Raw genomic sequence first — 15537 nt, 5'->3', positions numbered from 1 at the left:
TCGTGTATAGTACCTCAGTAGGGTAGAATAATACTGCTGCATCAACAGGTAGACCATTCGAAACGCTTTCCGGACTCTCAAAGGTTCAATTAATGATTCCGATAAAAATTAACAAATTTCAAATTTTGTGACATTTATTTGAGCCATTTGAAATATCGTGAAATTTCACTTTCCATCTCTGCTTTTGGGTTCTAGAAACTACTTACAGGGGAACACAGTGGGGTGGGTTATGACACTGAAACTCATCAGCGGAGCATGTAGTGTTGCAATGATCTTCATCACTTCCATCTTTACAATCCTTATCCCCATCGCATCTGAAAACTTTGTGCAGGCATCTACCATCCGACACGCACCTGAAAATAAACAGAGAATGGAATGAAAGTTTGAAACACTGTCATAATCTCAGAAAAAAATTGATCATTGATCCTATGTATCCGGCGAGTATTTACGTGATATGCAGTCATAACCCAATGTATTAGCCATTTAGGGAAACATGAAATGCTGGCCTCATGCTATCCCCTAAAATGGAAGGTAAAATAATGTCAAAATTTTACTCGTAAATAATAAAATTGAACTAATGCTCCTGAATAACAGTGACCCTTCTTGTACATTAAATTCCTAGATTAAATGGGCCGCGTTAAACAGAAAGGAACCAAGCCACATCAGCTATTGCCAAACTTAATTACCTAATTTAGTTTCTTCCATGAAAACAGTTGTGACGATTTTTGTTCAAATTTCAGTGAATTTTCTCCATGGTACGGAGCAAATTCCTCAACATTTTCAAAGGGATCCACACAAACATTTTCTCGTAAAAAATTAAATTGCCCACTTAAAATTGGCAATAGCTGATGTGGCTTGGTTCCTTTCTGTTAAACGCGGTCCAAATGGAGCTCAGCAACAAGGACATATTTCCATTGGGAGTTTTGAATCAAAGACCTGTGTGAAAAGATGCAGGACTAGGGACGCACATGAAATTGGCCTTTGACCCTTGCAGGAATGGGAATTACTCTCAAGAACAACTCAAGGTTCTATTAAACTACATGACCATTTAAGTTTTTTTTAAACTTTCTAGACATATGACATTTGCTAGATGCAGTTCCTACTCATGTATCATTTAGAAATACAGACCATCTCCAAAAATTCAAAAGAAAAGTGTACTATCTTCTTAAAGCCACAGTCTTCCCAAGAACCGCTGAACAAGACCAATCCACACAGGTCAGACATTGCGCAGTTTTTTTGAAATCCACTCCTCCGCCCGGCCCTAACTCGCAGCACTCAATGCTACGTCACAATGGGTGCTCCCATAAGAAATACATTGCAGGCACTCAATACTACGTCACTGCGCAGTCGAGTTCTAAAACTCGTCCTCGGGAAAATGACTGACCTGTGTGGATTGGTCTTGCCGCTAAAGAAAGAAAAAGAAGGATTGAGCATAAAATTACTTCAAACACAAGCTTTTGACAACTAAATTAAAGCAATATTTATCGACTTAGTGGATAGGCTCTTTTCAAAACGTCCAATGTAAATGTGTTCCTATTGCTTGGCTCTACTTAATCAGCCCTTAAAAAATTGGCGGAAAATACTTACGAAGTCAAAGGAGTGCTGACCAAGAGAAACAGAGCACCCACAAAAAGGCAATTAACGTTAAAGAACACCAAGAAAACATAACAGAACTGTTTTAAAGTCATGATAAAAATAGTGAAACAGGTGACTACTAAAAATCCAGCTGAAAAACCGAATATTTAACCTGAGTTCATTGGCTTGGCGAGATAAACAAATTAAGAAGTACCACCAAACTATGTGGGTTTGAACTGCATACTATTAACTAACTGGACAAAAAAATTGTCCATCATTGATTTAAATATTTTGCTCTAAGTTGTCTTGACAAGTAAAAAAACCTTCCATTACAACTTAGAAAAAATATTTTTGTTTCTTTTTCTTTTTATGTATACCCTTCTATTCTTGAAAATGTTGTCAAGAGGCACTTTAGAGAACTGGGTAATTTACAAACTTGCATTTCAACTTTAAAACTTAAAATTGTTCAAGGGCACAAAACACACACACACAAAAAAAGCCATCTCTCATGACATAAGTGATACGATGTGATGGTAACGGAAATCTAATTGTGATAATCTAGGAGAAGATAAAAATGTGATAGGGAAAATGATTAAGCAATACTTGTGGATCAGATAACCGAAAAAAATAAGAATAACAAGGAAGCATGCTGATGCCCAGAGTTACTGCTTACTCACAAGTGAACTTTAAGAACGTATTTGTTGCTATTATCACATTGTTACAAAGATGGTAGAATAGTACTGAGTCCACACTATTTTGCGGGGAAAACAAAAGCAAAATCTCCCTGAAGAATACTCAATGAGTGAGAGCCCAGCACTGTTCTACCATTCTATTACTAGCAGTTTTTAAGCCACATTTTTCGTGTTTTGTTTTAAGAGCAAGGTAAACAACTTACAAAATTAATTTTAAAAAAAAATTACAAAGGAATACAATAAAATTAGATTAAGTTGAAACCAAAGAATGTAGGTTAAAAATGATTGAGTTTGCTTCTCTCTGATATAAAATTTACTACTGTTCAATTGAATTATTCCTTTGATAAATTTAAATTACCCTCAGACGTTCCTTTTTTGTACAATACTGTTCATAGATGTTCTCCTTTTTTGCAGAATAAAAATGGACTTTGGACTAACCTGAATTCAGACTCTGAACACTCGCGTTCTGTGCAATTTCTTTCATCAGATAAGTCACCGCAGTCGTCCACGGAGTCACAAGTATACCTTCCAGGAATGCACCTGTTAACAAAAGAGTTGATGAACTAAAGGAAAGTACATAAATGAAGCAGAAGGACTGTCAAAAACAAATTTAAACAAGGAACATCTATTTTTAGTGGCGAGAATGCACTTCAAACATGGACTCTTCAAAATTCAAGCTTTTAGCCTTAACTTTAAAGCTTGGATAGGTAGAGGCATGATAAATCATGGATATTTCAGTTCCTATCCTCAGTTGCTACATTAGAATGAACATTCTAGAAAAAAAAAAAATGTTTTGAAATTTGAACGGATATTTGATCATTTTAGCTGTGATAACTGATTCAGCAGTTTAGGTAGATTGTGTGGGAAGACTTATCAAAAGAAGGTAAAACACTTGATAGAAGCAATACAAAATAGAACCAGAATGAGAGGATATTTTTGTGCTTAAATTACTCATTAGCAAAGACAAACTTTGAACTCATCCTAAGCTTTTCACTATTTTCAAACCGTGGGTTAATACAGATTTGTCTTAGAATAAGTCTTACTTGTTATTATTTTCGCATCTGAAATATGTTGGTTCACAAGGATGGATTAGTGGATCAGCGCACGAGGGAGGCTCATCTTCAGCATCAGGACAGTCTTTATCACCATCACAGAACCAAGACTTAGGTATGCAACGCCCTGATGAACAGCGGTGATATTCATCCGTGCAATTGCGTCGAGCGCACATCTCAGAAACTTCATCACTTTCATCTCCATCAACTCCACAATCGAAATCTCCATCACATACATGAAGGGCAAAGATACATGCTCCAGACTCACACAAGAACTGTAAGAGAGACGTTAAGATAAGATTATTGGGATTAAATAAATTATATGTGAGTTGTTAAGAAATTAAACCAACCATTTGTATTAATCTTTTCAGATAAAGCATAATGGACAAAAGAAATAAAATAAAGATAAGTAAAAGCGAAGAGAAAATGACTGTGATACTATCACTACTTAATTGCCAATGTGAAAAAGAACCCAAGATTGCCATGATTGCCGTGATTGCTGTGATTGCCCTTTGATATGCTTGATACTAAATGTGGCGCTGCCTACAAAAGATGCTCTGGCATTATCAGAACTAGATGCTCCTGTATTTCAGGGTTGATTCGTTGATATTGGAAGTCACCAACAGTCAGTTGGTGCTTCCATGAGCCTCCTCACAGCTCTCTTCTGATCAGTGTCCCAACAAAAGACGTCCAGACAACTGGCAGAGCATCTCATCTAGTCGCTAATATTCACAGTTATGTTTGCTACTGCCGCAACCATGCAAGCATACACTGAGAGATTACTATGTTACCATATCAGATGTAATCGCCCGGCTTAGGAGATTTTGGGTGGGGCATTGTTGCTAATGGACCAATATATTAATACACATTCTTACCAAGGGTGCAGTAAAAATAAAAATCGAAGGGTGAATCAGGGCGAATCAGGTCAATTTGTGCCTTAATAATTGATCTGAATTAATAAGTTGACGACTAACTTTTTGCCTCAATAATTAATGCAGGTTAATGAATGAACAACTAACCTTTTAACTATAATTATAGAATCACAAAAAAAAAAAGGTTTAAAAAAAAGACGAAAAACCGTGGCCACCAATGAATTCTGAAACTTTCCCTTGTTCTGTCTAACTTGCTTCAAACCATTACATTCCATTTTGATCTGTTCCCTGGTAAAAGGAAACTGTGAAAATCAGGGGACCAAAGTTGCGGTCCCTCTAGTGATCTCAAAAATCTCTTTCAAGCTGATGATCTTTTCATTCAGCTTGAAATATTTCTTTATAGCATGTTCTATGCAATGAATAAACTTCTTAAATTAAAATAGAACTCATTATTTGTTTTTGTCTTGTTGCGACATTATTCTCTTCTATTAACCATTTTTTAAAATGCATCAAACTTATGCTACAAGTCCAACTTCAAAGGCTTCCTGTATGTATTAATTTGTAAAATATAAAGAGATCAAACAAAAAAAGTGTCCTATCACATTCCATTCAACTTTTCTTTTGTTTCTTACTTTTCAAACTTCCTCCACTGGTTCATGCTATATTATTTCCGACATTCTGGTTCTTTGAAAAGTTCTCATCTTTCAGGCTGTCTACCATAGATAAAAAACTAGTATATCTCCTGCAGCGTGATCATTTACTTTCCTTGTCAATTCATCTTGATAGATGCAAGTTGTGTATCTATGAGACACCGATTCTAAGCGATTCAGAACTAATCTAAATAGATTTGGCTACAGATCCACTGATGAATGCAGATCCCCAGTCTTAAGGCAGTAGATGCGGTGAAATTTGTTAAAACTGTGTTTCTGATTGGCCAATAAGCAGTGCAACAGCAGGATTCAAACCCACCATCGCACGGATTGGTTTTGACTGAATATCGACGTCACTATCCACTGCGTCACGGTAGCTGATAAGAAGGAGTTGAGTCAAACGCAAAAAATGCTTTCTTAGGAGGTTAGGGTTTCTGCGCGCTCCTTCTTCTTTGCTTGAAGAATCAAGTTTTTTGATTGGTTGGAATGAGTATTTTTCTCCCAACGCAATCGTTTAACACTATTCCAATTCTGATCTATCCTACATCTATCAAGTGGAACCACAGTATAGAATTGCAGCTAGTTTGATTATAAATACTCTGAATTCTACGTCTGGGATCTATGAAAGTAAATAATCAGCCTGCTGAGATATCAACTCATACAATTCTTGATGGAAACAAAGTATGACTTACTTCTTTAGGTTCGCAAGTTTTAGCTTCACAACCAAGTTCATCTTCACCCAACGGGCAGTCCACTTTCTTGTTACATCGTTTGCTATCAGGAATGCAGAAGGAAGAGACAGTCCCATTTCCTTTGCATTTGAAATAATCGGTGAAACAAGTATACTGTAAAGAAAAAATAAGAATAAGAAATAATTAGACTGATGGAGAGGTTCTTCATAAATTTTACTAAATTACCTCAAGTTTCAGTTTCGAGAATAGTTCTGTTGTTAACACTTGAGTATCTAAAAATACAGCCCAAAACAATGTTTAACCATTGACTAAATGCAGGGTTGCCACAGAATTTAAAAAATTAAATTCATTTTAAATTAATTTCCATTCATTCAATGACGTTTCCCAGTTTTCTCTGACTGTGGCAACTCTGTCAGTGCTGCAGGCTTTCAGTAAACTATGCTCAGGATTAAAATTGGACCTAAGCATGAATGGCTTCCTAGAAATACTTCTGGTTAGTTCCAAAAAAAAATTTAAGAAGCTTTTACTTTCCCTTTGTTGGGGGAGGAAACAATAAACAGTACCTGGCGAATCAACATACTTTAAGAACATGTTCAACTTCAGGCATTAGAATATATGACTCCTGTACATGGACTGAGTTCGTTTAATTTCTTCTTTTTTACTAAGCTTTACAGTGCCAACTGGAAGATACTTCAGATAGGAATTAGTGCAAAAAGAAAGACTCGAAAACTTACTTCATCGCAGTTTCGTTCATCTGATCCATCTGAGCACTGGGGAGTTCCATCGCAGATATGACTTGGATGAGTGCAATTACCATTTTCGCATTGATACTGACCAGATAAGCACTTAAATTCGGGGCATGATGGTGGCTCATCAGATCCATCTCCACAGTCGTCCTGAAAAAGCGTTAAGAACTTATCTGAAGAAATATTCTCAATTTTCTGGTCTCGGATAGTTTAAAGTAACTTTTCCAAAAAGCATTAAACCCTTCGTTGGGCAACATTGCAGAGTGACATTATCAGGTACACTGTAGAATTTTAATCACTGAGTAAAACTCGGTTATTCTGCTTATAATGATGGGTTTCAATTCATTAGTATACAATTTTGTGTGTTGGTGTTTTTAGATTTTTCTTAGCCATTATCTTTTGCTTTTTTATTATTTATTTGACCGCTCTAGAGTATTAAATATTTTGAAAATTAACTACAGGTTAAAATATCAAAAACTTGTTGAAAATAGCATCTATTTTACTCAAAAATTTTTGAAGGAGGATAAATCTGTGGGTATGAAAAAAGAATAGTTGTTTTGTTCAAAATTTTCAAAAATGGAATGATTTGTCACATTTAATTTGAATTCAAAACAAGATTTATTAGGAAATAAAGTTATTGCACTAATTTATTGAACAAATTATATTGAGGACTGGCTGACAAATCAAAGTCCATACTTTGATAAGTAAAAAGTTAAAAACTGAAACTATCAAATACCTGTCCATCACATTTCCACCAAAATGGAATGCACTTGTACGTATTGTGACAGACAAAGTGAGCAGAGCTGCAATTCGCAGAGCACCCTTTGCCATCTGCAGACGGAATAAAATTTGCAGGACAAACGCAAGTGTGGCCGACGGTGCCTTCACTGTCTGCCGTCAAGAGGCACAAGAAGCTACAGTTGCTCTTCTCGCATGGATTTGGCTCGACTAGAATGCAGGAGCAGAAACATAACAGAAAACAGAAAAGAGAAACTTGATTACTTAAATAGAACAACAAGCTGTGATATAGAATATTGCCTTAGCCCCTGCTTGGCATAACCATCAAAGATTGGTTCGCCTTTTCAAGAGACCACTTAGCAGTAATTAAATAGTTAGAAACCTGGGTTATAATTCAAAACTTAGGAGACGGCAGGATCTACGAGAGAAGCAAGATAGTGGAACTTACAAGTATGAAGAGCAGGCCAACCATGTTGCCCTTCAGTGCTCATAATATTAAATGCACCTTTTTTCGCTCTATTTGGATTTATTTAGAGGAATTTGTGATTCTACACGCAAGATATAAGCCTACTTCTATCACTTCTTGTCAAACTGCTGGTTATTTTTGACAAGAGGATGAACACAAAACTGGCGTTCTATCGTACTTCTTGTAAACTCAACAGCAAGTCTATTTGAGCTCGACAGAGGAGAAAATAGGAAAATATCTGACATGTACTTTGAGCACCTAGCAAACGCTGTGACAAAAAGTGGACTTTAAATCCTAGTCTTTAACTGGCAAGTGTTGCATTCTACCGCTAATGTTCTTTAATTAATTCTTTGTTTTCCTTGCGTTCCTCTCAAGAATGGCTTGCAACACATTGAACACCTACCGAATCTGGTTTGCAACTGACTTTGGTGTGAAGTGAATAGAAGTTTTAGAGGTAGTGCATCCATTGTTGGCAGCAATGTGTCATTATGTTTTTCAAAGTAATAATACAAATGTAACTAGGGATTGGATATGAGTGGTAAACAGTTATGGTACAGATTCTTCTTGGTCAAGGAGATAAATGTGTGACCCTGGTTGTGTATGAGGCAGATTTGACCACAGGTGATGGAACCGGCTCTTGAAAAATCTTGATTAGCAATGTAGAAGATTATAAAAATTACATATTTTGATTTAAAAAAAAGGAAGAAACACTTACGTTTCGGTTGTTTCATTGGATGGAAAACAGAGATGCTCATAGGACGATGGATGAATTTACCCACTGAAGTACAATTGCTGCCTCCATATTTGTAACACCGTTCGATAGATTTAGTTTCCCAATCAGACCAATAAATGTAGTCTTCAAATACAGCAATGGAAAACACGTGGTGCAAAGACAAAAATTGATTTTTCTCTGAAAAGGTTGAGAAATGAAGGCATAATTAAAGAAGAGGGGAAAAAAGAGACACCTGTGTCAATTTTTTTACCTTTCAATTCATGAACAAAGAGTTTTGTGTTTTGAAGCAAATATGTTTGAACAAAAGGATTTTATAATTTGATGGCAGAAACTTCTTATAGAAAAGAATCCAACAAAATTACGGCGGTCGCAATTGAAACTGATGATGAGAATGAAACATTAGAATTTCAATTCTTAAAAAAAAACCCACGGTAAATCATAAATGGTTTGAATTGATGATATATGTAAATAAATTAAGCTCTACACATGATTGATTCATAAACAGTCACCTTCCAGATTTTTTGCGTTTCAAAAAAAAAGGAGATTTCATTAAAAAGAATAGATGCTTGCAACGGAGAAACACAGTTTGAAAACAAGATCTGCAACTGAGATATGTTGCTGACTTGTTAAAATGTAAACATAAGGAATCTCACCTCGACTGTGCACTATTCTCACATTTCGACCATTAAGATCTGCAACCGCAATGTAATCTTCCCTAGCGTCTGCCCAGAAAATCTCATCTGTCTCAAATGAAATTGTGAGCGCATTTGGCCAACCGACATTGTGAGTGACGATCATTTGGGGACTACCACCACTCATAGTAGCTTTCCCGATGTGCGCTTTTTCTCCCCAGTCAGTCCAGAACATATGACTACACAAAAATAAAGAGCACAATTTCAACTGCTAAATAAATGAAAACAAATAGACTACATTTTACAGTAACTACTTTCTGGCTCATCCATAGAGGCATTTAACTGGATCTAGTGACAAATATGTTGTTTCTAAAATTAGTGTGAAAAAAGGACTCCTTATTACTAAATGTAGTCCAAATGAGGCATAAAGAACAATAAAGATGTAAACAACTTCGAAATGGTGAGAACTAAATTACTTCAGAGCATCATTTCCTGTTGAGATGAATTTACAGCAATAACAACAGGAACCTGATGGTCAGCCGACCGACAAATCATTTTTAAATTTTACAACATTATGTATTTAAAAACACATGTTAAAACTTGAATCAATCAGGACCATGTCAGGTGCTGATGTAAAAAAGTTGATTAAAATTTTGTTTGAAATAATTCCAAAAGCACACTTCTAGAGCGCAGCGCAAATCTTGTTGTCCTTGGGTTTATCATTTTTATTCAGACCGTAATCGCAGAGCCATTCCAAACTATGTCATTGTCAATTTTTGCACATACTGATGCCTGATGCTTTGATGGTTTAATTTTATGTTTATAAATCCTATATCAGTTCCTTTTAATGCAGGAATGCTAACTGAGCTCTAGGAAACATTGTTTAACTTTTTATAAAATTACGGTCATAAATTAAATGAACTTAAAAGTTAAAGAAAGACCAAATAATTAGCTAAGTTAATGGCCATACTTAATAATTTAAAAGACAATTCTTACCCTATTTTAGGGTGAAGGGCGATAGCTCGCGGTTCGGAGAGGTTCTTATGGATCAAAATCCGTCTAAACTTCCCATCAAGCTTTGAGACTTCAATTGTGTTCAATTCTCTATCACACCAGTACAGATTTCGGCCAACCCAATCGACTGCTAAACCATCTGGGCTTGAAAAAGTTGCTAGCACCTATACATGGAACAAAACTGTACTTACAGAAAACCACAAATGAACAGAAAAACAAATGACACTGCCCCTCAGGTGACTTTGCAATGTTTACCCGAAGACTTTGAGACTGGTTTCTTTGAAATCTTTCTCTTATCAAGTTCATTCCCTAACTGAATTACACAAAGCCAACCAATACACTTTCAAAACAGACATAAGTTAACGCATCACGAAAGAAGAGAAAAAAATACTATCCTAATGAGGTACACGAACGCTTGAGCTTTGAGTGGAAAATATATTTTGGCATTCGATGAGTTGATTCAATACCTGCTCAAGTTTGACAGATGAAAATAAACTTTCAACAAATTCACTGACAGGCCAGTTATACTGATTGCTTCTTAGTTGGTTGCACAGGGTCAAAAAGATCACAGTGACCAGCATTTTGCACGACACGTTTTTATTGCACTCCTGTGCAATGCAGGCACTGTCTGTAGGTCTTTCACCTGTCTGGCTGTACAGTGCTAGTCATTTATGTAACTGATAGGAATGATTGCTGCAATCAGGAGTAACCATGGTTGGAAGCTTCCGCAATTTGCCGCTTTAGCAGGTTTTTCTAGCCCGACAGAGACAATTATGCGAAAATACATTGGCAGCGATCATGTTATAAGTATTTAGAGAGACCATCAAAAGAAATGTATGATGCTCATATCCAAAAAAGTCTACCTGACTGATTGTTTAGCACCCGCTGCCCTCATTTATGTAGATATTTTGAGTTACTAATATCGGTAGTTAAATCTGTAAGCACAACCTGATCAGTTGTCATCACTAGAACTAAAAAAAATTGATGAAAAAGTGTAAGCCCCATGTAATTTAACATACACTGTGGTGTGTGTTTTGTAAAAATCATATGATGGAGATGTTGCATGTGTGAGAAATTTTCGATTTGACTATTAATTCTTGCGTGAAAGTTCGCGAGAAACACGGTGGTGCTACTGGTTTTCTCTGAAACCAACTTCCAAGCTGGAAAAAAGCTCTCAAGTTGAGGCCAAAATGGAGGGGATATCCCATGCTACCCTGAGAGTCCACCTCTGCATCAAGGCAAACTCTCCATGCAAAGATAGGGTGCAAATACATTAGCAGGGTTACCAGGGTTGCAGGGTTCAGTTGTGGAATCCCCAAATAAAGTGGCAGCCCTGTCAATGTATTTGCTCCTTATCTCTGCAAAGAGAGTTTGTCTTGATGTAGAGGGGGACTCTCAGGATAGCGTGGGATATCCCCTTCATTTTTGCCTCAACTTGAGAGCTTTTCTTGAGCTTAGGAGTTAATTTCAGAGAAAACCAGTGGCACCATCAGGTTTCTCACGAACTTTTATATAAAAACCAGTAGTCAAATCACAAATTCCTCACACGTGCAACATCTCCATTAAAAAAAAAGCGAAAAGAGAGGATTTGCGAGAACATTGCTACTGGAGTGCCCAGTAGGAAAAGGAGATTAGAGCGGAAAACTTACAAACCTGCGGCTTAGATCCTGAGCCTAAACAAAGTTTTTGGATAGAGCCAGTGTGCTCAGCATCTGACCAGTACAAACACTGCGTCTCCCAATCGAAGTCTAGACCAACCGCGTGAGTGAGGTTATCCACAAGAATTTCGGTGCTCTTGTTCATGTTCTCCAAAGGCACTTGCCGAATATAATATTTATTAGTGAATATTATTGAGGCAGGAACAGCTGAAAATTGAAATGAAAGCATACTAGAAGTTAACAAAAAAAATTAATGGTGCTTGAAAGTATCCCTATCCTCTTAGTGGATTCCAGAGGGTTCAATTTTCCTTTCATAAACTGTTGTTTTCCATTGAAGTTTCTTTTAGGCTACCTGCATTACACAAGAATGAAATGGGACTTGTGAATTAGAATGTTTTTTACACTACGAGCAAGTCTGATCTACATACCGTACTTCTTGACATTCATTCACAGTAAATTTGTTTGGTACTCATAGTTAATGTTATGCTGTACTCTTTTTTTTTTAAAAAAAAAAATGTATGGTTTGAGGGCTTTTTTTAGAACCCTTTCTTGGAGTTTTAATTGTTTTAAACTGTAAAAAATTGTATGCACTTCACAGCACTAAAATGATGATGGATCTAATTGGATCTGGAGTATGTCTGCAGTTGCCTTCTTGACTGGTCGTGAGTCGTGACTAATGTTGCATCAAACCGCATAGCTCTCTTGAGAGAGGCTTTCAGCTCAGATGAGCTTTTTCTCTGTCATAAGACTTCAATGTTAGACGGAATTTTCAGTGCACATTGGCGAAAATAGCAACACTGCATAGCTCTAGGAGATGCACTAAAATACAGTTGCTACACTTACATGAGTTTGCTTTGCATGTATGGCCGTCAGGTCTTAAAATATATCCGTCTGCACATGAACAAACATAAGATCCGATTACGTTGCGACAATGCTGAGAGCACGGCTTAGTGACTAGAGGGTCCGTGCATTCGTTAATATCTATGCAATAGTACGGGGAAATTGGGTGTGTTCCGTAGCCAGGTTTACACGCACACTCAACTCTATTTTTCTTGTTGATACAAATATGAGCGCATGGATTGTCCTTACACTTATCGATACCTAGGATAGAAAATATTAATTATTATTCATCAAACAGTGGAGAGGATCAAACAGGCATAACGGGCTCTTCATTGAGAAAGGGTCAAGCAACAAAATCAAAATGAAGATGCACCAAAAAAACACTGCCAACTTTCTTTCAACATCTGGACATTATCATTTTTAGTGGAGGCTTACAATCTAGCAGTGCCTATTGCATCACAAGCTTGCAGCAATTGGGGATTGAACATTACAAAAATCACAGAAATTAAACAAGTATGAGGTTATGGTTGCAAGTCCTGAAAATTAGCTGCTGAGGTATTGGTTTAAAATAGTTGAAATTTCAATTACCATGGTTTAACAGGCATATATTTCATTCATATTTTTAGAGTATTATCATTATCATTCGTAAAGTTTAAAATATATAACTTAGACTTTTACCGCAGCCTTCTTCATCGCTGAAATCTCCGCAGTTGTTTTCACCATCGCATACAAGTTCCTCGTTAAGACAAATTCCATTATTACAAAGGAATAAGTCAGGTCCAGTGCAAGTGTCTTTTGAAAGGCGTTCTAGAACAAGTTGATAATATTTAAAGCATTATTCTTTTTTCTACTGTTACTCACCAGCACCAACATGTAAGAATGGTGAACAGAGATGAGTAAAAACGTATGAGTGACACTCACATAAGTACCACTGAATTGAGTATTACATAACTGGGCACAGGAAAAGAGGCATATATAGAGCTTTGGATTCACTTGCTGTGCTAAATGAATCGTTTAAGAGCTATAGACAAAAACTTGTTACTGTAGGGTTGAAGAACGAAGAACTCTTGTAACTTTTGTTACTGAATAACCACATAAAGCATGAATGCCAATATCGTGAAATGTTAAATGCCCTTTTGATACATGCATTTGCCATGAATGTTGATTTCTAAGATTTTAATAAGCTACATTAGTGCGGAAATAATTTGACGTTTTACTGATTATGTATGAATAGTAGAATAAGAAAGTTACATGAAAAGGGATATTCCTGAATTCAAAAGAGCAAAGTTTTTGACCAATTTTTTCCTGTACAAGCAAAGCAAGTATTATGCAAATAAGTATTGGAGGTAATTTGAACTCACTGCAATCTTTAGTCTCCAAATCTTCATCAGAATTATCACCACAATCATTGACACCGTTGCATTTTAGGTCAGCAGATATACATTTGCGGTTATGACAAAAGAAATGAGAATCGGGCGGGCAGAAGGAGTCTCGACAGTCTGGCGGCTCATCAGATTTGTCTCCACAATCATCCTCTCCATCACAGTAATACTCCTGAAAAAGAAATGTGTCTTAACTTTCCTTTGTAGTAACCAAAATATTAAATGTAACTATCCAGGAGAAAAGAGACATGGTACGGAAAGACTGTAAATTGAGATATTGGTACAGCACCTCACAAAAATGTTATACAAATCACTTTCACTGAGACCACTTTCACTCTCACTGAAAATGTTCAACCAAATTCAGTTACGATGGTTTGAAGTTCGCAGAAAAAAAATTAAAGCCAAAGTAAGTAAGTTCCAAAAAAAAGTTATCCGCAGTTTGAATTTCCCTTGTTTGAAGCTCAGAACTGCCAAATTAAATGCAACAATACACTTTTGATGGTGGCAAGACTGACTAAACTGCTCGTTTTTGTTGAAATTTGAAATTCTGGTTTCTCAAACCTAGTTTCACAAATATTGTTCTCTGGCATTTTGCATTAAAATCGCTTTTCTCTTTGAACAGTCACAAATTATATACATTATTATACTTAACAATAAGCAAAATAATACATTTTATTTCTTAGCGACCTAATGAAGCATGCCCATGATACTAAAATAAGACAGTTTAAAGAGACATGCATATGAAATATACATTGCTGAATATATTGAAAAAAATTCTGAAACAGCAGCTCTACTATGAGTTTCATTGCAGGTGAACATTAATGGATAAAAAAAGACAAGAAGCCTTCACAAAATTATACCTCATGCATATTATCAAAGAAAGAGTCAGTCCCTAAAACTGGTGATCATTATAGAGTGAAGGACGGAAAGTGAAATTTTGCCATCAAAAATGGTGTATTAATAATTGAAAAAAAAGTTGATTTTGTTTTTTGGTTCCATAATTTTTGTGACTGAAATCTTATCTGTGGCATGGAGAGACTAAATGAATCTTTGGATTATAGAGCATTTTAATGAACTCAACAGGATGTAAAATAAAAAAAGTAAACAATTACTAACCATTAAGATGCACTTCGTATTGTTGCAAGCGAAGTTATTTGGCTGACACTCTGACGATGTATGAGATAAACATCCGAGATCTGGGTGTTCATCTGAGTTATCGCCACAATCATCATCCTTGTCGCACACCCAAGCATTTGGAATACACCGTCCAGAGTTGCATTTGTGTTCACTTTCGGTACAATTACGACTTTCTGTAAATACAATTACATCATTGGAAACAAGTAAGACAAGGGGTATACTCCGGCACAATGTGTTGATAAGGCGCAACACTCATTCATGTATCAAGCTAAATAGTTTGACCCTGTGAAGCAGTTATAATGAAGTAAGGAGCCCATGAGAAGAGTGCACAATTACGTGTTCTTTATCTCACATGATATACAATTGTCATAATTCAAATACAAAGGAAAACATTCATTCTTAATTCAAGGTTGCAAAATTTGTTTTTATTTCTGATGGGAATTGTCACTTTCTTACTGGGGATTTATTTACTTTTAGACTACATTCACACTATTTTGAAACAGCTGTGAACATGTACTCTGCCAAAAAGTATGAAAAACCAATGTGTCCACTGTCCATTGTAAACTTCATCAAGAGCAAAGACAATAGTGGATTCTTATGAAATATGATTCTAAATACGTTGAACGTCGTAGCAAATTCTGAAATTTACCCCCTACCT

The 15537-nt window shown here is 36.2% G+C and overlaps 1 protein-coding gene and 1 long non-coding RNA gene across 2 annotated transcripts in view; one reads left to right on the top strand and one right to left on the bottom strand.

Moving 5' to 3' along the window:
* The window catches only part of LRP1 (LDL receptor protein 1), a 107369-nt gene that overhangs the window by 21453 nt on the left and 70379 nt on the right, over nucleotides 1-15537 (bottom strand). Inside the window, exons 48-61 of the mRNA XM_019046362.2 lie at nucleotides 14859-15052; nucleotides 13722-13914; nucleotides 13039-13167; nucleotides 12364-12621; nucleotides 11516-11727; nucleotides 9845-10026; nucleotides 8870-9087; nucleotides 8199-8393; nucleotides 7016-7227; nucleotides 6268-6429; nucleotides 5534-5686; nucleotides 3311-3594; nucleotides 2706-2807; nucleotides 207-353 (exon numbers count right to left, since the gene is read on the bottom strand). Of these exons, the coding sequence (XP_018901907.2) occupies nucleotides 207-353; nucleotides 2706-2807; nucleotides 3311-3594; nucleotides 5534-5686; nucleotides 6268-6429; nucleotides 7016-7227; nucleotides 8199-8393; nucleotides 8870-9087; nucleotides 9845-10026; nucleotides 11516-11727; nucleotides 12364-12621; nucleotides 13039-13167; nucleotides 13722-13914; nucleotides 14859-15052 (2641 nt within the window). The remainder of the gene's footprint in view (nucleotides 1-206; nucleotides 354-2705; nucleotides 2808-3310; nucleotides 3595-5533; nucleotides 5687-6267; nucleotides 6430-7015; nucleotides 7228-8198; nucleotides 8394-8869; nucleotides 9088-9844; nucleotides 10027-11515; nucleotides 11728-12363; nucleotides 12622-13038; nucleotides 13168-13721; nucleotides 13915-14858; nucleotides 15053-15537) is intronic.
* On the top strand, nucleotides 1685-4804 carry LOC109033660 (uncharacterized). The gene is made up of 2 exons (XR_002009062.2): nucleotides 1685-2457; nucleotides 2682-4804. It is a non-coding gene; the product is annotated as an uncharacterized lncRNA (long non-coding RNA).

The sequence above is a fragment of the Bemisia tabaci genome, chromosome 2 (genome assembly GCF_918797505.1).
Source record: "Bemisia tabaci chromosome 2, PGI_BMITA_v3".
Lineage (NCBI taxonomy): Eukaryota > Metazoa > Arthropoda > Insecta > Hemiptera > Aleyrodidae > Bemisia > Bemisia tabaci.
The sequence above is the reverse complement of the archived record's forward strand: the minus strand, read 5'-3'. Positions and strand labels throughout refer to the sequence as shown.